The following is a 25,069-nucleotide window of genomic DNA, read 5'->3' on the forward strand; positions in this document are numbered from 1 at the left end:
TCTGTCCATACATAAAAACCTTATAGGCCTAGCCTCTTCGGTGCAATAACACTCGGCATTTCTTACGAGCCAAGAAATTGATTCGACACGAATCGAAGCTTTATCGATGATGTACTTTTGAATGCGATTCCCCTAGTCAATTTTATGGTCCCATATTTTTGTTCAAATGTTCAACTAATGCTAAAAACCTCGTGCATGTCCATATTCAAAGGCAACCAACATAGTATCCATCTGGACCATCTGTACGTCTTATTTTGATTAAAACTTGAATTGCATGCACATGTAAGTAGTTCACCAGTCGTGTTCGATGAAAGTCCTTTAAGAAGACGTTCCGGCCATGAGCTAAGAAGAGCTTTAGGCATGCCTTGCCAGCCATGTGCTCGCAGTGACAAGTAGCACGTACGAGTCCACATTCTCCATAAATATGGTCTTTATTCTGCAGATTCTTTGATACTCATCTACGCCGTCGAAATAACGTATAGTAAGATCGTATAGTACTCAACTATATGCACTCCTACTATATATACTGTATTTTACTCTACTTGCAGCTTAATTTAATTAACTCAATAAGTTAATATTTTTGCACAAATAGGTATAAATGATAAAGTTATGGTCTTCTCAAACGTAAATTTTGTGCACTTAGAAGTGTTTATATGATGTCTTATTATTTGAATTAACATCAAATAACATTCTTATTGAAACAATTTAGGATTTTTTTTTTTGAAACTTCTATGAAGAAATGCTATTGAATGTTACATTACTTGTAGGGGAGTGAAATTTGCACTCCCCTAATATTTCACTCCCCTTTTTACATTCTACACTCCCCTTTAATTTTTTATTTTATTTTTTATAATATTTCTTCTCCAATTTTTATTTGCATTCCCAAATTACCCTTAATTTCTCTATCGAAAGCAAACTGATATTTGCCCTCCCAGTCTCCCTCTCTGTACGTTTTGATCCTCTCTAGCTCTCTCTGTATGTCACCGGAAGAATGTATCACTACAAGAAATCTGGGCTTTTACCGCCTAAAATTTACGGCGTGCATACATGTGTGCCGTAAAAATTGGTCATTTACGGCGTGCATTTAAAGCGTGCCGTAAATGTAGTATTACATAGAGCTATTTATGGCGTGCTTTAAAAGCGCGCCGTAAATGAGTTTCTGTCTTGAGTTATTTACGGCTTGCGTTGATAGCACGCCGTAAATGTAGTATTATGTAGAGATATTTACGGCATTCTTTAATTGCGTGCCGTAAATGAGGATGACGTATTTACTGCGTGCATTAGTTGCGCGCCGTAAATGGGGATGATCTATATACACCTCAAACTGTGTTTGCCCGCTCATTTTTTTTGCCGAAACTTAAACTTCCCACTTTTTCTTTTAAAGGACATAAAGGTTCCATTGAAAACAAAACCTCTCTCCTCTCAAACGGCCAATGCTTACAGCTCGCCATCTCTCTCATGAAATCTCCCTCTTGATCTTTACCCACATGGCCGAAAACACCAGTTGATGTGGAAGCAAAAGCCTATCCTCCAGCAATTGCAGTGGGTAAATTTCTCTGTCATCTCTCCCTCATCTGCATACCAAATTGGGGCATCAGATTTTAATTTTGTAGGGTTCCTTTTAGATTGGAGATGAACATGCATCGCTTTGCTATTCCAATTCTCTTTTTGGGCTTTTGATATTCATAATTTTCTGCTAGTTTTTTAGCAGCTCAGGTCTAAGTTTTCGATTGGGAGATCGAAACTCTGCGGTAGGCGCTGGGCGGTTGGGCAATCATGATAGTCACTCTCCGCCTCTCCTTCATCGCTCTCTCTGTACCACGCAACCGCGCCACACCTCTCTCTCTCTCTCTCTCTCTCTCTCTCTCTCCCTCTCTCCCTCCCTCCTTGATGGGATCTCCCTCAGTCTCTCACTGTAAGTACTTGTTCTTCTCAATCTGGGAAATTTGAATTTGAAAATTGAAATGAATTGGAAATTTGGAATTCGAATTGGTATTGTCCTCTACACTCATATTGATAATCTGGGCTTCGTATTGATTCTATTGAAGAAAAGAAACTTGTATAATCAGGGTTTCGTATCGATTCTATTGAAGAGAAGAAAGTTGTATAATATGGGCTTCGTATTCGTTTAATCTAGTTAGATATAATGAATATGCAGATTGTTAATGAATAATGCTTCGTTTAATCTGGTTAGATTTAAACTGGGCTTCGTATTCTAATGAATAATGCTACTTGGTAATTGGTATTCGTTGAATATGGAAATTTAATTTCATTTATTTTGCTGCTTCTACTTCTAAGTTTGTTGTGATGCAGTCTTGATTCTACTTTAAATTTGGTTAGATATAATGATTAATGAATAATGCTACTTGGTCAATTACTTAATTGTAACTTGTTTCAGCTTGAGTGAAGCCCATTGAGGAATTCTAATTATCTTAACCTTTGCTTGTTAGTGGTTGATATTGTTAGTTTACAAATGAGAGATTTTCTGGTCAATTGAGAAGTTGGGAACTGTGAGTCTGTGACATATCTAACATGGGTTGTTGTGGAGTGCCTTGGTTTATGTCTGCCAATCTTTCTGAAAAGTTGGCATCCTAGTCACAGATTGTGAGATTAGTAGCATATTGTGATTACCACATTTTCTTCTTCTCTCCTACTGACATAACAAATTTATGTTTAATTCCTGGCAGTTGTCAACTTGACACTTGTTGATCTTCCTGGGCTTACAAAAGTTTTTGTTGGTAAGTATCAAGGCTCTCATTGTTTACATGTATTTCTTTATCGTTGTATCTGCCTGTGGAAAAGTGTAAAGAAGTTCAAGGGCTATGGATGGAAAAAGGAATGGTAGAACATAAATACATATCCAGTATTGTAATATGACTCTTAACAATCTGTCTTGGTAAATGTAGAGGGTCAGCTCGATAGTATTATGCAGGACATTGAAAATATGGTTCGCTCCTACATTGAGAAGGTAAAGTCCATTGAAATTTTGATATGCTTTCTTCTTCTTCTTTGTTTTTATTTTTTTTATTCTTTATTTTTTATAATTCTCTTTTTTCCCCTGAAGTTGTTACTATGTTTAATCATCTTATCTGTTCAACATTTTATGCAGCCCAACAGTATAATTTCAGCAATTTCACCTGCTAATCAAGATCTTGCTACATCTGATGCAATTAAAATCCCTTGTGAAGTGGATCCAATAGGTGAGTCCAAAAATTCACATCCAATTTTCTTATTTGTTCATGCTTTCCAAAAAAAATTCATCTGGTACTTCTAAAATCCCTGAGATCATGGTGTTTCACAGGCTATTATTGCGGTTCCAAGAAACTGATGCTGGGAGTGGAGGTTAAAAAAGTTTTAGTGCGTCTCTGCTTCCCATGGCCAATCCTAGATCCCTGAGATCATGGTGTTAACGTTAGAGATTGAGCGGGATCTCTAGTTAGCTTTAGAGAAAGAGAGAGAGAGAGAGAGAATGACACAAGCGAAGTATAGTGGTTCACCTCCCGCTTTAGCGGGAGACTACGTCCACTTGAAAGCTTATACTAGTGTGTCGAGCCTTGCGGCCCAAGTGCATTACAAAGTGTGTAATGGAGTGTGTTGAATTGTGGGAGGAGGCATTCCTTTTATAGGTGAAGGAAGCCATCTCCTTTACATTTTCTTAGATGTGGGATGACTAAAATCACTATTCTAGTCTAGAAAGCCTATTTGTGAGGGCAACTTGGCAAGGTCGGAAAGGTGGCTTCCCGGTGTCGGATTTGTGACTTCCGGATACCGTAGCGTAGCTTGAACATAGGGCTACAAGATGCAAGTCTCGGTTGGGCCTCACCATGGCTTGTGGATGTCCCAAAGAGGGTGTTAATTATGCTTGGTGATGTAGAGAACGAGCTTGCTAGTGTAGGTATAAACACATGGTGTTGCCCATGCTTGAAATGAAGACCCAACCAGGAAGCTGCTACATGGTCGAGGCCTCCAAAGGTAGACAATCTCTTTTATCTTTGTATTTTCTGGGTCCTAGTGTTTAGCTTCTGTTTGGCCCCATTTTGGGTTAAGCCATCTACTGCCTTTTACATGTGTAGTTTATAATTTCTTATTAGTGTTGTCAACTTGTCTGCTTGAGAAAATGAGTAATGAGCCTGTATTGGTTTATTGATCTTTTTGAAACGGGAATGTGTTATAATCACTAATGAGAAAGCATCCTGAAACTTCAGGAAGATAATCTATTGCTAAAGGGAATTTCTATATTATATGCTTATATATTTGCTCCCTTGGTTCTGCTTATCTGCAAGAGAACCTTCATGCACAAGGGGGATTATTTTATGTACTTGATGTCACTGTGATGATAAACTGGTAATAATGCTTGAAATAAATCTTTTGTATATGATGTTTTTTTTTGGAAGATATCCTAATGGCTCAGTTTTGAAGCAGCATAACGAAAAAAGACATGAACTGAGGAAAATGTATTCTTTTGTAGGGTAGCTAATTGTTATACAGTCAATTTCCAGTAATATGGGTAGGCCACTTACAGTTTGTTGTCACACTATTTATGTTTGAACCATTTGCAGTGGATCTTTTTCAGTAGTCTATTGTAGAGTGTGTTGTGGTTGAAGATTGTTAAAAACTTAAAATCATATGTAACTCTTTGCCTCAAAATCGTTCCTTATCATTGATTTTGGTCTTTTTATTTCTTTTGTTTCACTTTACTGATACTCTTTTTGGCAAAAACTGTATTTTACAAAGGATAGGAGGGATTCGACAGATATTGAAATATATGGGATGCAAGGAATCCCACCTGATGTCTTGGCTGCACATTATGGAGAGGAAGGTAAAGGATCCTTACCAGTGGTTTTTCTTGACTTTGAAATCTCTTTGCAAGTGTTTTTCATTAGAGTTAAAGTCCAATTATACCAAACAAAGTTCATAGACCCTATAATTTTGTTAAGTTCATTTGCTTGTTTACTCTTGGAATAATTTCTGAAAAATCATGGCCATTTGCAGAATACGACGCCCCGTCAAAAATGGCTAAATGGAAATCCCATCAACTCAGCTTTTTGGTGGTGTGGTGCCAGGTTCACTGGGGATATATCCTCCCTAACCACGTTTTGAAATGCGGCCAATGTATGTTTTTACTTTTCTGTGAGGTTATTTTATTGCTTTATATGTCTCAATGTTTGGCAAAAGTAGGTCAGCAATTATATCCTCCTGCAGTAGAATACATGATTATCATATCATAGATTTGTAAACAACTTATCTACATGCTTATGTTCTTCGTTTGCATCAGATACAATTCATCGGTCCCAATGCCTCATAACAGTTGGCAAGTTGCACCCCGTCCCCAGCCTTGGTATCCACAGCCTCCGGCAGTCTCTGGTCCTCCGCCTTCCGGATTGGGTTATTCACAACAGCCATTGTTTCCTGTGCAGCCACCTCTACCATCAACCCCCTGGACTTCAATCTTCACAGTAACTCCTCCTGAACTGCTGCATTACTTAATTGATGTAATGATTTCTACAAAAACATTTCCAATTGTTATTCTGTAAATGAAATTAATCATAATGAGGGTAATATGAGTATGACATTTGAGCAAAAAGAAATTTTTTTTTTATTTGAACATACCTCATTTACGGCGCGCAGTGTGCACCTTAACTAGGAGTTTAGCCACTCTTTTACGGCATGCTGTGTATGCCTTTAATATGAGGTCTTTTACGGCGTGCAATGTGGGCCGTAAATGACCAAAATGACATTTGTGGAACCACTTTTATGGCGTGTTAATTGTTCTTTTATGACGCATTTTTGCACGCCGTAAAAGACATATGTCTTTTACGGCGCGAGCTTTTACAGCGTGTTTTTGTGCGCCGTAAATAGGCTTTTACGGCGCACATGGTGGGCCGTAAAAGACCAATTTTGGTGTAGTGTATCTTTGGTGAACCTGGGCTAAGAGAAGTGGTCAAATAAGATTGTATAAACCAATATACTGATTTAGTGATTTGTTTATAGTACAATTATTGAAATTAGCGATTATATCTTCATATCATTGAAACCTAGATGGACAAACACATAATCAAACACCAACTGGGCTTATATAATTCAGACCCCTTCTCTACACCCTAGCTCCCAAGCTCTCTCTTTGGACACCCACCGCCTCTCTCTCTCCTCCACAATCGCCGCCACCTCCCATGTTGTCTCCAGCGCCTCCACTGGCTCCGGCCAGTACTTCGTCGACCTCCGTCTCGGCACTCCTCCTCTTCGCCGACACCGACAGCGATGTGGTCTGGCTCCACCTGCAAAAGATGTGCCATTCAGTAAGAACTACGATGAGTCTGGGATTTGGATAGGAGAGAGAGTTTTAGTTAGGCTGTGGAAGAGAGAGGATTAGAAAAAAATAAGTAGAGGGGTGATTTGATAAAAGCAGTACAAGAGGAGTGCAAATTTCAGCTCCCTACTTGTAACTTAATCTCAATTAAATATGTAGGAAATATAAGGACAAATGCTGTGAACCATGCCGCCGATATTAAATCATGAAGAGTATAGTACTTCATGATGAATGTGGAAAATGTGGATTCGGTAATCTATGCAAATGCATCAAACTGAAACTACATAGATGAAAAATGTGGTTAGTAAATCTATTGAAAAGAAGCATAATCACAATATATTACTGTTCGATGAAATGTTCTAGGGGGATGCATTACCTTGAAAATGTCTCTTCTTTAATTGGTCAGGAATGAATGCCATGATGAGGCACTTGAATTTTTCCATTTGATGATCATTCCAAGTGCAGTGCGCAAATGAGTTTACAGTTTACACACTCGAGTAACATCATACCCCGTGCTTATTCTTGCAAAGAAAATTGCTTAATTAGTTTATCAGTTTAAAGAAGGACAATATATAGTAAATGCTTAGTTCATAAAAGAATCGGATAGATATTTCTTTTACACGACCTATGCAAAGAAAAACGTTTAAAATTAACGCACAACTTCGTGCATGTTTTGGTTTCCATAGATTCTGGACGAAATGCATTTTGTAACTAATTATCATAGCTAGTGCAACTAGAACTCTGGGAAGTTTTCTCGAGAAACAGAAGTTTAGAGAATAATTAATCCATTATTTACAAGTAACAAGTTAATCAGAAATAAGATGATTGCTTTTGCGTACGTGTGCTTTCCTTGTAAGTGAGTGACATGGTTACAAAAAGTTCATGCGAGTGATTGACGAGGTTGATTGGCTCAATACGTAGAGATTAAAAGAGACGGCAGAGAAGAGGTGTGCCGCGTGAGATAGACATATAGTTAGTTTGGAGAGCACCATGAATGAATCATCAATTATGGTCGAGTTTGTAACTTGATCATCATTCTAGTATTTTTGTAATCATCACTAATTAATTTTGTGGGTAATCATCACTAATTAATTTTGTGGGAGAATATTATCACAAATGATTACTAAACTTTTATATGTTCAACACTTTGGTCATTTATAGGACCACTAAAATTTAAGGAGTCACAGCCTCGTTAGCTACTATATCCTAGCCAAATCTCACCTGCTGACTACCTTGGAGTGCCTTTGCTCGATTTTCTAGACGGCGGTGCAGTCATCAATCTCCAGAAGCCAATAATAACGCTCAACCTTGGTTATCCCATGGAGAATATATGCGGTAAAGCTTTCCATCAGGTAAATTTCTATGACACCTCAAGCAACATAGATGGAAGTGTCATCACACTATGTCCTCCCCACCAATAGCGTTCACTCACCCAGGCCTTGTACTTTGTACTGGTCTCTTCTCTCGTGTACGAGCAAGATGGAATTCTCTATCCCTACACTATCACGCTCCGGCTCGGCCGTCGTATGCCAACCATGGAGAGGATCCTCACTTCTCGGTGGCTGGGCACGAACATAATAATTGAGCAAGTGCAAAAAAGTTTTTTTAAGGTATGAGAAAACTTAATATGCATGGTTTCTTGGGAATTAAAACTGCGCGTCTATTAATATAATTGAGTTTTAATATATAGAGCACATGACTCAGATATAGCTCGGTTTGTGTTATATTCTATTTCAGAGCAAGGTTTTAAAAATTGGCCTAGGCGGCGGCCTAGGCGCAGCATTTCCATCCCGATCCTCCCTTAGTCGAGAGAGCTGGACGCTGGGAGTAAAGTCGCGTAGGCGGCGCTGGGCAGTCGGCGCCTAGGCACTAGGCCTGGGCTCGGGTCGAGTCTGGCCCGAAATTTGGTAAAACCAAGCCCGAGCCCGAAACAATAGGTTCGGGCTTCGGGCTTTTCGGGCCCAATATGCAAAATACACAACAATCTGGTAACAGGCAAGGTTCGAACTCCTGACCTCTTGCACCAAATCCTTGCTCCCAACCACTGGAGTATGAGACGCTTTGGGAATTTTTTGTTCGACGTTTATATTTATTTGTCCTAAGCGGTAGAAATAAAACAAAACAAGACAAAAGGCTCTGCCCTCTTTTACTTTCTACTCTTTCTTTCTTTTCTGGTCTTCTTCGACACTTTCTTCTTCTTCTTCTGTAGTTCTATACTTCTATTCATTAATTCATATATTCTTCTGCTTTTTTTTCTTCCTCCCTCTTTCTTTTCTAGTCTTCTTCGACACTTCTTATTCTTCTTCTTCTTTTGCAGTTCTATTCATATATATATATATATATATATATATATATAATTTTTTATTTTTTTTTTAAAAAAATTTTCCTTCCTCCTCAATCCCCATTATGCAGTTCGTCGGTGGTGCGTTGGATGGAGGGGAGAGTGAAGAGGGGTTCGGTTAGGAGGAGCGAGGATTGGGCTGGGTTGACCCGAGGACTTGGGTGAAGAGGTGCCCAGATCTCTAGATCTAAAGTTGGAGTTGCTAACAAGTCTGGAGTTTCAGGCTTTCAGCCAAAATTGCTAACAGGTATGGGGTTGAATCGTTGATAATGGGGCTGGGTTTTCAAAAATTGGGGAAGAACAAGGGCTGACTGGCTGAGATGGTTTCGAAACTGCGGTGATGGACACTTCTTTGGCTGAGGAGCTGAGTGCGATAACTGATGAGGCAGAAGCTAGAGAGGATAAGATTAGATAAGAGAGAACAGAGAAGATGCTTAAAGAAGGGGATGCAATGCTGGATTTGCAGATGAAACCAAGAACGGGTTGACTGGCTGAGAAGTTGTTGAGAGAGACAGAGGCTGAGATCGTCAAAATGGAGAGGAATCGGGCTTTCGGTCTCCAAATATGTGAAGCCCGAGACCGAACCGAAAAAATATATTCGGGTCGGGCTCTAAACCGAACCGAGAATTTTTATATCAAAACCGAACCGGATGGGCTTTTTTGCTTGGTTCGGGTCGGGTCTTCGGTTTTTCGGGTCCGGAAGCCCAGCCCTACTAGGCACGTTTTGTAATTTTTTCTTCTTCTTCTTTTCTTAAAAATCTGTTAATTTGTTAAAATCTCTCAGACTCAACTCTCGACTCAAAAGTCAAAACCTGAACTCGAACTCTCGAGTCTCGACGAAATCTGAAAGCCGCTGCTGAACGCCGCTCCCTCATCCGTCAGACTCTCAGTCTCTCTCCGAGTCTCCGGCCAGCTCTCTAGCTCATCCGGATGTGAGAGAAATTGGAGCCCTTTTGAGGGGGCAAGTACTTATTTAGTTATGCATTTTTGTAAGTTTATAAGCAAGTAGTAATGTAGTTTACTAATTATTTAGAAACTCATAATATACTATTTTTTTTTTCTTTATGTAGATCCATACAAAGAAAAGGAATAGACTAGATACAACGAGATTAAACAATTTAGTCTATGTCCAATTCAATGCCAAAATTATCAACAACAAGAGAAGAATGAAAGAGAAGAATGTAGATGTATTACTAGCATGTGAAGCTACTATGACCCAAGGATGGATTGTGGATGGTGGTGATGAAGATGTAGATTCCGATCTTACTAGTGAAGTAGTTGGAGAGGGATCGGGATTGGGAGTGGACAGTAGCTTAGAGCCTAGGAGAAGTAGTAGAATTCAAGAAATTAGAGAACTTCATGAGGAGGATTTTGTATCGGATGAAGAGGAAGAAGATGAGATGACTTTTGAGTTTGAGTCCGATGAGGAGGGAGTACTATAGGGATATGGAGAAGAAGAATTTGAGGATTAGGCTTGGAAGAATCAAATTTGTAATTTTTTTTTTATTTCTAAGAACTCATTATCTCATTGTTGTTTAACATTTTATCTATATTTTGAGTATTTTTACTATTTTCAAACATTATAATACCTTTTATATTTTTATTTATATAATTATATGTTATAAAAATAAAAAAATAAAAAATAAAAAAACTGCCTAGGAGCCTAGCCGCTAGTCCCCGGCCTTCCGCTAGACTAGCGCCTAGCGTTTTTTAGAACCTTATTTCAGAGTGATTTTGTGGTTACAAATCTAATGTTTGGTAAGAATGAGATGGAGTATACTCTCGGGGATCAGATCGGTAGCTCAATTCAACACGAAATCCCGGAAAATCTTTTTCTGACCTTTGACTCAACTAATCCTTACCCAGTCACAGTCAATGATGTGAAAGACCACTTTAAAAGGTAATCATTCCACCCAAAAATCCACACAAGAAAGAAAATTGTTTATTTATTTTTAGTTTTGTTTATTACTCACCTTCGGTTTTTCTCTCTTAATTTTCGCCTTTTCAGAGAGAAGTTCAATGTTCTCGCATGCAATTCCCCAAGGGTGAAGAGGCGGTGCCACAGTGTTGCTATGCGAGCCTAGAGAAAAATCTCTAAGACGGTTTTACGTGGGTGCTGCGAAAATGTGCATTCTCATCAAGCCATAGCAGTGCCAGTGAGCGGTGTCAATGAGAGGAGACAACGTCGTTATCATTCATATTCCCTCACATTTTTTGGCTTCTTCCCTCTCTCTCTCTCTCTATCGCTCTTGCTCTCATGGCGTCCTAGAGTTCACTGGCTAGCCTATCCATTTGTCAAAACACTTCCAGCAAATGCTGCTCGCTTATTTTGTTCACTTAGTTTTTCTTTTAGATTTCTATTGAACGTTTTGATGTTTTGTTTAACTATGTTTAAGAATCAGCTGACAACTCGGACCACGCCGAAGATGTCAATGTATCTGAGCTACTACCACTGGAATTTAAGGAGTTACAGCCTCGTTACCTGCTATATCCTAGCCAAATCTCGCTTGCTGACTACCCTTGGAGTGCCTTTGTTCGATTTTTCAGACGGCGGTGCGGTCATCACAAAAACAAAAACAAAAACAAATAATGTTAGTTTGTTTATACGTTTTTATTTCACCATGAGAAAAATTTTTTGCACGCAATAGGATTATATCAACAAACATGATCCATGAAAAAAATACATAATGAATGTGAATGCTCAAACGAGAAGAACTTTATTCTTCTTAGATGCAAGATTTGTGAGGGTTCCTCTTCAATCATTTAATTTTTTTTAATATCTTAGAACTATAACATTATAACATCAAATGATGCTCTTGTCGAAACAAATTCATACATTATGTTTGTGTAACTTGATTCACTTAGTTTTTCTTTTGGATTTCTATCGAAGGTTTTGAGCATTTTGTTTAATTTTTTTTGAAGAACCAGCTAAGAAGTCGGACCACTCCGATGACGTCAAGTCACAGAGTTCACCGGCCGGCGAAGCAGTTTCTCAAAAGACTTCAGGTAAGTGCTCGCTTATTTTGTTCACTTAGTTTTTCTTTTGGATTTCTAGCGAAGGTTTTGAGCGTTTTGTTTAATTTTTTCTGAAGACCCAGTTGAGAAGTCGGACCACTCCGACGACGTCAAGTCACAGAGTTCATCGGCCGGCGAAGCAGTTTCTCAAAACACTTCAAGTAAGTGCTCGCTTATTTTGTTCACTTAGTTTTTCTTTTGGATTTCTAGCAAAGGTTTTGAGAGTTTTGTTTGAAGAACCAGCTGAGAAGTCGGACCACTCTGACGATGTCGAGGACTTCAATGTATCTAATCTATTGTGAATCTGAACCCACTTAGTAGTGCCACTAGAATTTAAGGGGGCTTCTACATCTGACCTATTGCCTCGTTACCTGCTATATCCCAACCAAACTTCACATGTTGATTTCCTTGGAGTGGCTTTGCTCGACTTTCCAGACTGCAGTGCAGCCATCAATCTGCAGAAGCCAATAATAATGCTTAACCATGATTCTTCGATCCAGTTTGCCATGTATTTTGTCCCCGTCTCTTCTTTGGTGTACGAGCAAACTGGTATTATCTGTCCGTATACTATCACTCTCTGGCTCGACTGTTACAGGCCGGCCGTGGAGAGGATGCTCACTACTAGGTGGCTGGGCACCGAAATAATGATTAAGCTAGTGCAGAAGGTTTTTACAAGGTATGAGAAAATTTATTGCATGGTTTTGTTGAGAATTAGAACTGTGGGTCTGTAAATATAATTGAGTCTTTGTATGCAGGTCAGGATTTCGAATCGAGCACATGACTTCAATCGAGCCCGGTCTGGGTTATGTTTTGTTTCAAAGTGATTTTGCTATTGCAAATCTAATGTTTGGGAAAAGCAAGATGGAGTATACTCTAGGGGATGAGAACGGCAACTCAATTCAACTGGGAATCCCTGAGAATCTCTTTCTGAACTTCGATTCAGCTATTCCTTACCCCTTCATAGTCAACGATGTGAAAGCCCACTTCGAAAGGTAATCGATCATTCCACCCAGAAATCCACAATCCACACACGAAAGGAAGTTTTAGTTTTGTTTGTTTATTACTGACCGTTTTTCTCTCTTAATTTTTAGAGAGAAGTTCAATGTTCTGGGCGTGCAATTTCGCAGGGCTGAAGAGGCGGTGCCACGTTCTTGCCATGTTAGCCTAGAGAGAAGCCCAGGTATTCTAACAACTTGATAACAAATAAATTGATGAAGATGAAAAGCTAAACAACGTCAACAAATACATACTATAATACATCAAAAATAAACTAAGTGAGATTTAATTAAAAAAATATCCAAAACCACCAAAGGAACAAGCCCATACAAGATTAATTAATAGAAACATATTTATAAAGAGGCCCATCTATCTATTTTTTTTAATTTTTTTTTATCTTTCCTTACATTTTTTGTGTGGACTATATATAACATTAGCTTTTCTTTCGGGACCCATAGAGATTGGGGGCCCTAGGTTTAGTCCTAGTCCAGCTACTCCCAGGGCCGGGCCTGTTAACGCTTGTCAAAAGAAGAAATACATATGTTTCAAGAATACCTCAGTTTGTGTATAGCCCCCGACCAACATTCCGAATGCTTCCTCCGTTTGCAAGACTTTCTTCATGTATTCTAATTGCCCTCTATTCATCCTCATGCATTGGTGTAGAAAAGCGAAAGCTTTGTCCAACACATTTTTAATTGAGGTCACATTTGTTTTCTAAACAGAATTTAATCAACATTCTGAATGCTTCCTCCGTTTGCAAGACGTTCTTCATATATTCTAATTGCCCTCTATTCATCCTCATGCATTGGTGTAGAAAAGCGAAAGCTTTGTCCAACACATCTTTAATTGAAGTCACATTTGTTTTCTAAACAAAATTTAATCAACATTCCGAATGCTTCCTCCGTTTGCAAGACGTTCTTCATGTATTCTAATTGCCCTCTATTCATCCTCATGCATTGGTCCAACACATCTTTAATTGAGGTCACATTTGTTTTCTAAATAGATTTTTATGTGAGACTAAATTAATCAACATATATACATGATATACATATAGTTTGCTTTTTACCGTTTGATTCAAGTGGTGGTACAAACCAAGCCATGGGTCAACTGAACTGGAGAGCGTACAGTAAATCCTTCCTTGAAAGTTACCTCTAATCCTTCTGATTTTGTTGAAGTCATCTCGATCTGTATATACAGTTAATAACATATAAGATCATAAACTCAATCAAATTAAACAAAACAAAAAATCATAAACTCCTGATAATTCTCTTACCGGCGTAATCGTATACAACGTTGTTACCTGTATGATAAACGCTGATTCTGGAATCCCCTCCTAGTACTACACCTCACTCATATATAAAACCAAAATTGGTTGTCCCTTTGCGCACCATCTAAAAACAACAATGAAACTTTTAAATACAAGCAGTTTCATTTATGTGTAGACAAGGAAATTGTTGCAAGGAGGTAAAGTGCTGGAGTTTTTAAACATTTGGAAGATGTTAACAATATAATTTTGGCACATGTTCATTCATGGAAAATGAATTTCATGATAAAGACAAGAGCTAGTCATAAAATTGGCTAATTGCTATAACAAATTCGACACCTAATTCCATTTACAAAACGAGTGTATGAACCTATACACCTAATTCCGAGAAAACACAACCCTTCAAAAGGTGTCAAAAGACCACTCGCAACTTTGTGCGTTCCACTTAAATTACAGCCTTTTGATCAGTGAAAGTTACAAACAAGTCCATGTCTAGAGAAACAAAAGGTGCCTACAATTTTTCTCCTCTTCAATTTTCATATCAATCATTTGATTTAGCATTCCCCAGGCATTAAGCATTTTAGATTGAAAAAACCGCTTAGCAACTAACAATTGATCCCAATGCCAATCAAAACTCTTATATATTCATATGCACACCACCATGTCTACACAGAAAATTGACTTGTACTAGGGCATCAGTCACCGACATAAGAGGGCAGTCAGCTCAACAAATTCGACACAAAATTTGATACACAATGAGATTATAGATAAAGCAGGATATGAATGAACTAAGAAACTAAAGCTCAACCAAATCAAGAACCATTCTTTCCCCAATTTTACAGTACCAATTTTCAGAACAATGTAAATAAGAAGAAGGAATATTACTAACCTGCGAGGAAAATAAGATTTCAATTTATGTTACTTGAGGGTTCGGGTTTAGGGCTCAGGACAACAAAGCATGGAGGATTTGTTTTTGCTTCTTTTAGAGAAGTGAGGAGGTTTTACCGTTTTAGGGAAGATGAACAGTTTTTTCAGTTTGTGTATGAGCAAATACGTCGAGTTTCAATGATGATTGTTTTTCCATCTAATGTGTAGGTTCGATCAACTTCATCTAAAATTTCAATAAAGTTATAAACAGAACAAATATGACTCATGAAAAAATACACAATGAATGCTCAAACGAGGAGGTACATTTTGTGGAAAAAAAAAACGAGAAGGTTCTCAAATGCAAGATTTGTGAGGATTCCTCATCAATCATTTAATTTTCTCTAATATCTTAGAACTATAACATTATAACATCAAATGATGCTCTTATTCATACATTATCTTTGTGTAACTTGATAAGATCTCAGTAAACTTATAAATAGGACAAATTTGAACAAATATTGTGACTCATGAAAGTGTTCACACAGCTTCATATAAAATTTCAATAAACTTATACATAGGACAAACATGACTCAGAAAAAGAATACATAATGAATGCTCAAACGAAAAGGTATCATATTTTAGTCTTCCCAAATGCAAGGTTTGTGAAGAATCCTTATCAAATGTTCAATCGAGTGTGAATACACGCACATCATGTTCATCCGGGCGAATGCAAGGTTTGTATCTATCTGCAATCATTTTACATGCACTACCATGGATCAGAGCTGTTACCAAGAAAGTTTCTTACGTACCAAAAACTGATAAATCATCATTACCAGAAACTTCTCCATTTCCTGCTACTGCACCTGAAACAAAGTAATAAGACTCAATTAGTGTGACAACTGGTATCAAAATGAGCAGAGTCTTGTAGATTCACTATCAAAAAGAAAATCGCACTGGTTCTTTGTGCAAGATGTCTCTCCAGAAGCTAGGACATTGATACAAAAATAGTTAGTAACTCACAATCTTAACTGAGTAGATATGATACAGACATGATTCAAAACCAAAGGATAGGAACATCTCTGTCAAGTAAAAAAAAGCAGAACATATACATACAGACACAAACACACACATGCGATTAGAATATGTGCTTATACAGATACAATAGGCAGCCAAGAGCTGTTACCAGTACAATTAAGAAGGCATTCTGAAGACCTGGAATAAGGCTATAAATAACCTGAAAATGCCATATAATTTATTATGAAGTCATAAGCTATAAAGGTGTGATTGCTCCAAATACAAAATAAATGCAAAGCAAATTATATCATTCATATAGGAAAATTTGTGGAAAAGATGAAATGGTGAGAAAGATTGTAGGGATCTGATGAATATAGAAGCAAAAATTTTAGGCAATCTAGTTTTATCAGTAATTAAAGATGCGAGATTGGAATTCATTTCCTATAACCATTGAATTAGATAATGATATGAAACAAAAATAGGATCTCAGCAAGGATTTTTCAGGCCTGGAAAGTACTCATAGGATTTTTGAAATCTGATGGCTGAGAAATGGGGAAAATAAACTACAGCAAACAAATATGATGATACTAAAGTAAACAACCTAAGAATACAAAATCAAAATAATAACGACAGTTCAGTTCCAACCGTTTGTGGTTTATCAAACTTAACCTATCATCACAGACCGTTTGAGCTGGTCAATTATCACAGACCTCAATTTTATTTATTTATTAATGAGTAGCATGTACCACTGCAAAACAAATCATTCAAAAAAAGAAAGTGAGGCAGACAGAAACTGAAAATTCACAACCAAATTATTTGCATAGTTTATCTGCAGAAATTACAGAGGGAACTCGATGACCACTTCATCTTAACCTGGATTTGCTCTATATATATTTGGGATAGTATGAAACAGTAGTTTGGCTTAGTGAAGATCATAAAAGACAGTTGTTTTAACTTGATAGAAATAGCAGATCTTGTATTGCTCAAAGTTATACATACATGCGTCTATCTACATCTTGAAAACCATGCACCTAGTGCAACGAAGTTTAAGAGACTCCTCATGGCAAGAGTCGGCTTTTAGCTGAAAATGCAGAACAGCCCGGTTATAGTGATGCAGAACAATCAGGGGTAGTTTGATTTACAGTAAAAACCAACATGCAGACCAATCAAGCAATAAATCTAATATAGTGCGGAGTAAATATACGGTTTCGATCCAAATTCAGTTCCATGATTGTTGTCGCATATTTCAAACAGAAAAAATTTGGATGGAATCGGAAGGTTACATGAAAATTGAGAAGACCACTTTCTGTTCAATGCGTACGGCATACTTGGTTAAAATATCGAACTTTTGTTCACATCCCGTACCACCATCCTTGCTTCGAGTTCTGAAGACTGATGGCCTCCCTTGCCCACCGTCACAGCTTCCTCCTAGCTCTGCTGGGTTTCTATTTAAGCTTTTGTCTGTTGCTCTCTCTGTTTCCTGGTTCAGTGTCGAACTACTACCCTTTGTTATGTTAGTTTGTACTTTGGGCCTTGTTTCTTGGGATCTTTGGGCTTGTCCCTTAATGAATTTCTCCAGTCAAAAAAAAAAAAAAAAAAATTCCATTGTTGTTAGGCTTGTATTGATGGTATATATGGTAACTGAAACAAATCTTGGGCATCTGTTTGTTTTTATGAAGGTTTTGGTTGCAGCTGCACCTGGTGTTCCAAGCCTTCCACTAATGTAATTCTGTATGGCAAAGAGTTTGAATTCAAGTCAACCCTTCGCATTCCTCTGTAAGCTATTCTTAATTTTGTAATCCAATCCAATTATGTAAATGATTGGTCATACCCTCATGCCGATAATTGCTTTTGTTGCTGTTTTTCTCTGTATGTAGGCAATGGTGGCCACTGCAACAACGCTTGGCCTTGAAAGGTATGCACCAATTCTCCTTTGTTTGCACCTGCATTTGGGTCAGAATTTAATCAATCAACTGATATTCACTTCATGACTGTAATCAGGGGGCTGTCGGATTCAATATTTGGCTTCACTGTTGTTTATGCAGGCATTGTGATGCCCAGGCATTAATGTTGACATGTCTCTTTCTTTTTCTATCCATCTTTTCCTTGATCCTATTAAATTGACAGGTCTACATATTTTGATTAATGAAAATTTGAGCTGAAATACCGTTTATGATTTCTAAATTTGATGTGTTTGACATTGGAAACAGCTTAATTCTAGCCAAACTTGATTTGTGTTCAATGGTACTATATTGTTTTGAAAATTTGGGTTTGTCTGCTTGACAGGATTTGTGGTTCTAAAATACTTGCAATTTAAGTGTTGGTTTCATGAGGTCTGATTAAAGAGGAACAAACTCTCCGTCCATTGATTATGTTAGCATATCGGAATATCTGCTGAGAATGCTCACCAACATAAAGTTGATGTTACAACAATATACGAGCAAATTAGCTTTTATCTAATGGGGTTTAGTCCAGAACTTACTCTTAGACAGATGATAGAAAGGGCACCAACACATTAGAGTATTTCCTGTCTGACAGTCTAATATTGCAGCAATCTGCCACATAGCTTCATTAGGAAATAGGTCGTTTCAATTAGTTAGAAGTACTAATGTAAGCGCATGCTGATTGTAGATTTATACTCTGCAAGTTGAGAGGCTGCATAGTATCTCTCTGTTCCATCTTAGTCATCAGGAAAGGAGATGCTTCAGAATACTAAGCAAGAACAGATACAGTACCATTTTTCACAACCAATCCATTTTTAAAAACAAGCATCAAACCTTTAGTCTTATAGTCTGTTGTCAGGTTTTCATAGACTGTATGTTTCTTGATGATTTATTTTCAGTTACGGGTAGAAGACATTTTAATAAGAGGACTCAATTGGAGCAAACTTCTTGATCCTAATAAGAAGGGCCAGTGTGGTTATCTGGGGATATTGCTTCAACAGTAGACAATGTCGAAGAGGTTGCCAACACATGGACAAAGAAGTTCTTGAAGCCCAGAAAACTTTTGCAACTCGCTGCTGCACAGAGAATGAACACAGATGCTAGAAAGGCAATGTTTTGTATAATTATGAGCGGGGAGGATTACATTGATGCATTTGAGAAGCTTTTGGGATTGGATTTACATGGAAAGCAGGTAGATGCCACCTAATTTCATTATGATGTAGCTTTTCTTTCTTTCTTTCTTTCTTTCTCTCTTTCCTGGCATTGTCTCTTGTCTTGCAAAACTTATCTGTCTGTGTTCCATGTACAGGACAGAGAAACAATGCAAGTTCTTGTGGAGTGCTGTTTGGAGGAGAAACTGTTTAACAAGTATTACACGATTCTGGCTTCCAAATAGTGCGAGCATGACAAAAATCACAAGTTCACATACGGGTATTAACGGTGAACTTGCTATGCATGCCTTGCGGTCCATCTGTACCTGGGTCACACATTTCATTGCCTCTACTATTGTTTTTTTTTTTTTGCTCAAATTCTCTCTACTATTGAATAACCCAAAGCAAATAAGATAATTTCCATTGGTCAACATTAGCAAATTGACCAACTTTTGGTCGTCCCTTCAAAAAAAAAAAAAAAAAAAAATTTCAATGGAAATTCTCATATTGATGAGTACCCAACTGACGTCATCCACCTGTCTCATGATTCCCATTTGATATTAGGTCTGATGAGAGATCGATATCCTCCTATTTGCTCCAAGTCTCCAACCCTTTCTTCTCTGCACCAACAATCCAATTGCATTTCCTCTGACCCAAATCTTTCGCTTCCTTTATCCACTACTCTAGATGTTGGCCTTAGCATTTTCCCAGTTCCAAGTGAATGCAAAGTTTCAATCAATTCCAATTCCTTGTGCTTTGATGTTTATCCGTTTACAACCATGACATTCATCCCAGTTGCCAACGAATGCAAAATTTTAATCGTAAGCCAAAGTAGACAATGATCATAGGATTTGAGAAAATTACGTCTACTCCAAGCTCTGTCGTTAGAATTACCCATTGTGCGGCCTACCGAGAGCTCATATTTGAGAAGTTACAAGGTTGGGTGAAGAATTGTAGGTCTGGTAGAACGGATGAGAATAATGGTGGATGAGGTAAGTTAACTTCCAAAACTAAAGCTAAGCGTTTTTTTTTTTTTTAGTAATACTCGTGTCATTAATGTTTGACAAATTGGAGAAAGGGTGAATGTGGAGGAATTGTCCTCCAAATTAAGAGGGGAGATGATAAACCCTAAACGAACAAGAAGAGGAGCATGGCACAAATCTCAGTGAGTTGAGGTTTTCTAGTCCTTAAAGAACTGTGAGTACAGTTGATCTATATAAATACGACTCCTGCCAAGCCTTCAAATAATTAACATTGACATAAAAGTTTAACAAACATGTTTAACGTGGTCATGTCACAAGGAGAAACAAGCCGGAAACGGATGAAGAGCTCCTCAAAGCAAGACGAAATAAAGGCCGTCTTTGACGTCAACACAATGAGGCCTTCTTTGCCTCACCTTGTTATTCATTGAATACTCGAATTGCTTCCCACTAAAGCCGCTGTCCGAATGAGCTTTCTTTCCAAGCAATGGGAAGGTGTATGGTCCTTGAGCCCTGAAATAGATTTCGATGGGTCTGGAAAGACCGATGACGACGACGTGATTTTTCATCAACTAGTTCAACCCAAAAACTTCATCCACATTTTGCAAACGTATTTGGAATTCCGTGAGAAAGACAGGACCAGTTTTGGATAAGTTCAAACTTCACATGAGGAGATACTTATTTAGAGATTCTTCTATCGTAGATAAGTGGTTGAGTTTTGCATTTGAGAGAAGCGTCAAGGAGGTAGATCTTAGCCTTGAAATTGCTTGGCATAAACGGTTGGAATTTTACTATTGCATATCGCAAATAGTTTTCTTAATGCAAAATCCATAACTACTTTGAATTTGGAGTTTGTGAGAATACAAAACATGTACAGTCCTGAGCTTACAGATACAAGAGTTCTTCCTTCTTTGAGAAACATGTCCCTGAAAAATGTATACTTCAACTACCGGGCTCTTCTGGGCTTAATTTGGGAGTGCCCTTCCATCGAATGTCTGTCATTAACTTCATGTTACTTTGAAGACTTGGCATTTCATTTTTCAAGTTCTAGTCTCCAATCTTTGAAAGCTACGAATTGCAATGCTCATCTTATTAAGGTGGACGAAGCTGTGTATCTTGAATACTTTACATTTTCGTCAAAATTCCAGCTCAAGAGTATGATTTTGAATGAATGCTTCAACTTGAAATATATCAACATCCATGCTCAGCACCTCGAAAAACTTGCATGGATGCCATGAGAGTCTGAAGGCCACTATCTATATCTTCTTCATTTGAAGTTTCATGGTTTTCTAAAATCCAAAGTGTCTTTGAAATGTCCATAATTAAGGACAACCGTCACTTACTTTGGGACCTTTTTTTATGGAGAATCACATTTTCTAACATTGAGAGATTCTTTAAAGCATTTGATGGCTCCGACAATATAACTCTCTATGTTCATGATTCTAAGGTTCTAATTTGTCCCCAAAGTTTAAGAGAGACCTTCTCGTCACCATTGTGTAAGATCAGAGAGCTCATGATGATCCTATTGTCAAATCCTCCAACAAAGGCAGAAGATATTTCCGACTTGAATGATTCCTTGACTTGGATGGCACCATCTGCAAGTAGAAACTGTGATATTGCAAGCTGTGCATGCAGCTCCATGAACTTTCTGGTTGTTCTATTGTGCTTTAAGTTCTTACAGACTTACATATCATCTTAGAGGACTGGGACGGTATCAGTGTAACCATTATGCTTTTGTTATATTATATAATAGTTCAACCAAACCTACCCTCCTTTGTCGAACACTATGTACTGTGGAAGAAATATGACATTATACAGATCGAGTTATAGACAAACTAGATATCATATCAAAGCTATACGGGACTCCACTTCTGAGCTTGGACCAAGGAGGAGAACGATCATTGTTGTCCAAGAAACAATGTCTTATAGGCCTAGCCTCTTCCGATATGAACTTGAATTGCATGTACATGTAAGTAGTTCACCGGCCATGTGTTCGATGGAAGTCCTTAAGAAGACATTCCGGCCAGGAGCTAAGAAGAGCTTTAGGCTGCCATGTGCTCACAACGGAAAGAAAAATAATAAATTCTCCATTCTAAATGTTTAGAGAAACATGTGGAAGGTGAGAACATATTTATTCATTCCAGATATGATAACCATCTACCTAATATGAATCACCAACGGAAAGAAAAATAATAAATCCTTCATATAAAGGTTTCTGGTGTCCTTGATGAGCAACGATTTTTCTGCCTGACAAAAATCTGTAACAGAAGCACCTTTCATGTCAGATACAATAGGTCATTCTTGCTGAACCACCACACTGATGCCAAACCATAGCACGATTCATGCCACCATATACAAATAGAAATAAGACAGAACCACAAAAAAGAGCAATGGATGCTAAATAATCGTGAGTTGTAATCACATTGACCACATGAAAACTCCATCAGCTAGAGTAATGTAAACAACGAAAAAATTCCAAATTGAGCCATGTCCTACACATAAATTCACAAACATTCATGATAATAAACAAACAAGCAGATAATCCAATTCACAACAACGAAGTAACTACTACTAAGTACTCCAGCATTTTACGGTTAAACATAATAAACTCCAGTATTTTAACTTCATTTTGGCAAAAATATGTGGCTTCTCTATGTGTTAGCAAAAACAAGAATGAGCAATGCAGAGACAAACAGCAAGAACAAGCTGCAGTTCTGACTTGCATCACATAGCCTAGAAACCTGCGGAATGGAAGGCTACAATGTATAATACTTCTGCATCTTGAATAGTTAGGAACTTAGCATGTGGTAATAAGAATGCAAGAGAGGAGAGAAGTGACTCGTGAGAAAGAATCTGTTGAAATGGAAGTGAAACAACAAGGAAGAGAGCGACTATTCGTTGGGGGGTTTGGGAGAGAGCGTGACGGAAGACGATCTGCAAAGCCTGTTCACCGGAGTTGGAGGAAGCGTCGACGGAATCGATATAATCAGAACCAAAGGCCATAGCTTTACTTACGTCGACTTTCTGCCTTGCTCAGACAAGTCCCTCTCCAAGCTCTTCGCCACGTATAATGGGTGCGTTTGGAAGGGCATGAAGCTGAAGCTCCACAAGGCTAAAGAACATTATCTTGTTCGTTTGAGACGAGAATGGGCTGAACAAGAAAATGCTCAACTTGCTGCTGAAATTAAGCAGCACACCACCCAAGAAGCTAAAACTGCTTCACAACACAGCACCAAGCAGCTTCGCTTATTCTTTCCTGCTCTAAGAACCGTGAAAGCTTTGCCCTTTAGTGGAACTGGCAAGCACAAATACAGTTTCCAACGTGTTCAAGTTCCTTCTCTCCCCCTTCATTTCTGTGACTGTGAAGAGCATGCTGTTTCTGACCCTTCTCCTGATCAACAAAACCAATTACCTGACCATGTTATCAATGACAAAGAGCTTAGCATAATGAATAAAGTAATGGACAAGCTCTTACAAAAGGAATTGGAACATGTTTCTGATGATGCTGATCACAATACTACCGCCTCCCCTCTGCCTAGTCAACAACATCGTGAGCTTCATCTTCCTACTGAAGCGGAAGCTGAGGAAGACGACCTCATAATTAATATTGTGTCAAGTAAACATGAAGAAAACATAGTATCGGCCTTGGAGGAATTGAGATCCAGCGGAACACAGGTGTGCAGTAAGATTAATGGACCTCCTAACAAAAAGAGGAAATCCCTTCTCAACAAGAATTACAATGAAATAGAATTGGAGCCTGATATCCCTGGCTCAAAGACCGATTCTAAATCTCAACCAGATAAACCAGAGCTGGGTGTCCAACAATCCACTGCCCCGGTTTCATGGTCTCAGAAATGTTCATGGAGAAAACTTGTCGGTCATAGGGACAACAGTGGGTTCAGTGTCTCACATATACTGACAGGCAGATCTTCTTCTAGTGACCAAATCGAGCCCAAATCTGGCAGTTCCGATGTGCACCAGTCTGAGGACCTGGCAAGTGACGGAAACTCAGAAGAACTGCTGTTTGAGATGGAACCACTTAAGGGAAGATCAGAGCATAAACCTACCAAGTCGGTATCTGACTCATATGAGTCGGGTAGAGTTCCTTCATGGCATCAGGAATTATCTCCGACACAATTGACTGATGAGAATACTGGGAGTGTAACTGAACAGACCCAGCCAAACTCTGGTTCTGGTGCTTTTGAAGTGCCCCATTCTGACAGCAAAAACCAGGACTTGGCAAGGGATGGAAACTTGGAAGGCCAGCTCTGTGAGATGGAACCGGTGGAGGAGAATGCGGATCATCAACCTCAAAATGCACTATCAAACTCAACTAAGTCAGGTAGAGGAGCTTCATGGCGCCAGAAATCATCCTGGACACAATTGATTAATGACAATACTGGAAGCTCTTTCAGCATAACACAAGTTCTACCAGCTGGTATCTCTTTCAAGCAACAAGGGTTCCAAAAGCCCAGAGGTGTAGATGTCATGAGCTCTTTTGGCAGCAAGCGCAAGGAAACAGTAAAGCAAGATAAGAATAAACTTACTAGAGGTGAATCCTCTTCTTTGGGGATAAATGGAAAGGAGGGGGATGGTTTACCACGGAGTACTCCTAAAGAGAATCAACAGATTATTGCTGGCAATGACAATGCTCCAGATCTGGGGAAAATATGTGATTTGACACCAAAGCAAGCATCTACAGGCACTGTTAACAAAGGTAAAACCTGCTTATTTGTGAGAAGTCCTGCTTCATTAAATGAATGGGCGAAAGCTAAGGCTGCCCTGACTGGGTCACGAAAAAGAAAGAACAGCAATACGTAGATGTTTTGAGCACACAAAATTGATTCTCTGTGGCATGACACTCTCTCCAATCCAAGTTCACATAGGAACAGCCTAAGATTTTGGACTTATTTGCTTTTTAGTTGGGCACTTGCTCCGGATTGGCAGAGTTGTATGTAATTCTATTGAAAGTTTAATGACCTAGGTAGCCACATATGAGTTATTGTTTTCAAAAAAATAAGAATGCAAAGGATAGTGTAAATGCTTTGACTATAGCGTTTTCTTTACCAAAACATGTGGTTCAACTGTTCATTAGCAGAGGAAGTAATGAAGCATCAGCAGCTTAAAAGTTACCAGAAAATATTGTGTCCACTAAGAGTGTAGAAAAAGATTACCTGGTGCTTAGATTTGC

The 25,069-nt window shown here is 38.4% G+C and overlaps 3 protein-coding genes and 1 long non-coding RNA gene across 11 annotated transcripts; all 4 read left to right on the forward strand.

The window, feature by feature from the left end:
• The first annotated feature begins 1,016 nt into the window (after positions 1-1,016).
• On the forward strand, positions 1,017-3,491 carry LOC112166583 (dynamin-related protein 5A). Of its 3 annotated transcripts, none has more exons than XM_040506879.1 (6): positions 1,017-1,542; positions 1,701-1,915; positions 2,688-2,738; positions 2,907-2,968; positions 3,110-3,200; positions 3,302-3,491. In XM_040506879.1, exons 2-6 carry the CDS (start codon positions 1,777-1,779, stop codon positions 3,394-3,396), a joined length of 438 nt encoding a protein of 145 aa, XP_040362813.1. In that variant the 5' UTR covers positions 1,017-1,542; positions 1,701-1,776; the 3' UTR covers positions 3,397-3,491. The 3 variants fall into 3 exon arrangements, with proteins under 3 accessions (XP_040362813.1, XP_040362815.1, XP_040362814.1); XM_040506881.1 differs by having other exon boundaries at positions 1,709-1,915; XM_040506880.1 differs by having other exon boundaries at positions 1,712-1,915.
• Positions 3,492-3,823: 332 nt separating this feature from the next.
• LOC112167562 lies at positions 3,824-5,875 on the forward strand. Its single transcript, XR_005800613.1, has 4 exons — positions 3,824-3,972; positions 4,735-4,819; positions 4,993-5,112; positions 5,276-5,875. It is a non-coding gene; the product is annotated as an uncharacterized LOC112167562 (long non-coding RNA).
• A 4,800-nt stretch (positions 5,876-10,675) lies between these two features.
• On the forward strand, positions 10,676-19,279 carry LOC121049600. 6 transcript variants are annotated; one of them, XM_040507389.1, is made up of 11 exons: positions 10,676-11,239; positions 11,571-11,654; positions 11,741-11,824; positions 12,259-12,339; positions 12,419-12,655; positions 12,755-12,843; positions 17,484-17,580; positions 17,682-17,719; positions 17,806-17,881; positions 18,647-18,939; positions 19,057-19,279. In XM_040507389.1, exons 4-9 carry the CDS (start codon positions 12,275-12,277, stop codon positions 17,856-17,858), a joined length of 579 nt encoding a protein of 192 aa, XP_040363323.1. In that variant the 5' UTR covers positions 10,676-11,239; positions 11,571-11,654; positions 11,741-11,824; positions 12,259-12,274; the 3' UTR covers positions 17,859-17,881; positions 18,647-18,939; positions 19,057-19,279. The 6 variants fall into 6 exon arrangements, with proteins under 6 accessions (XP_040363323.1, XP_040363326.1, XP_040363325.1 ...); XM_040507392.1 differs by lacking the exon at positions 17,806-17,881 and adding an exon at positions 18,436-18,535; XM_040507391.1 differs by lacking the exon at positions 17,806-17,881.
• Positions 19,280-22,626: 3,347 nt separating this feature from the next.
• LOC112201588 (protein REPRESSOR OF SILENCING 3-like) lies at positions 22,627-24,783 on the forward strand. The gene is made up of 2 exons (XM_024342495.2): positions 22,627-22,641; positions 22,759-24,783. The coding sequence occupies exons 1-2, from the start codon at positions 22,627-22,629 to the stop codon at positions 24,697-24,699; spliced, it is 1,956 nt and encodes a 651-aa protein (XP_024198263.1). The 3' UTR covers positions 24,700-24,783.
• The last annotated feature ends 286 nt before the right edge of the window (positions 24,784-25,069 follow it).

This window comes from Rosa chinensis, chromosome 5, assembly GCF_002994745.2.
Source record: "Rosa chinensis cultivar Old Blush chromosome 5, RchiOBHm-V2, whole genome shotgun sequence".
NCBI lineage: Eukaryota > Viridiplantae > Streptophyta > Magnoliopsida > Rosales > Rosaceae > Rosa > Rosa chinensis.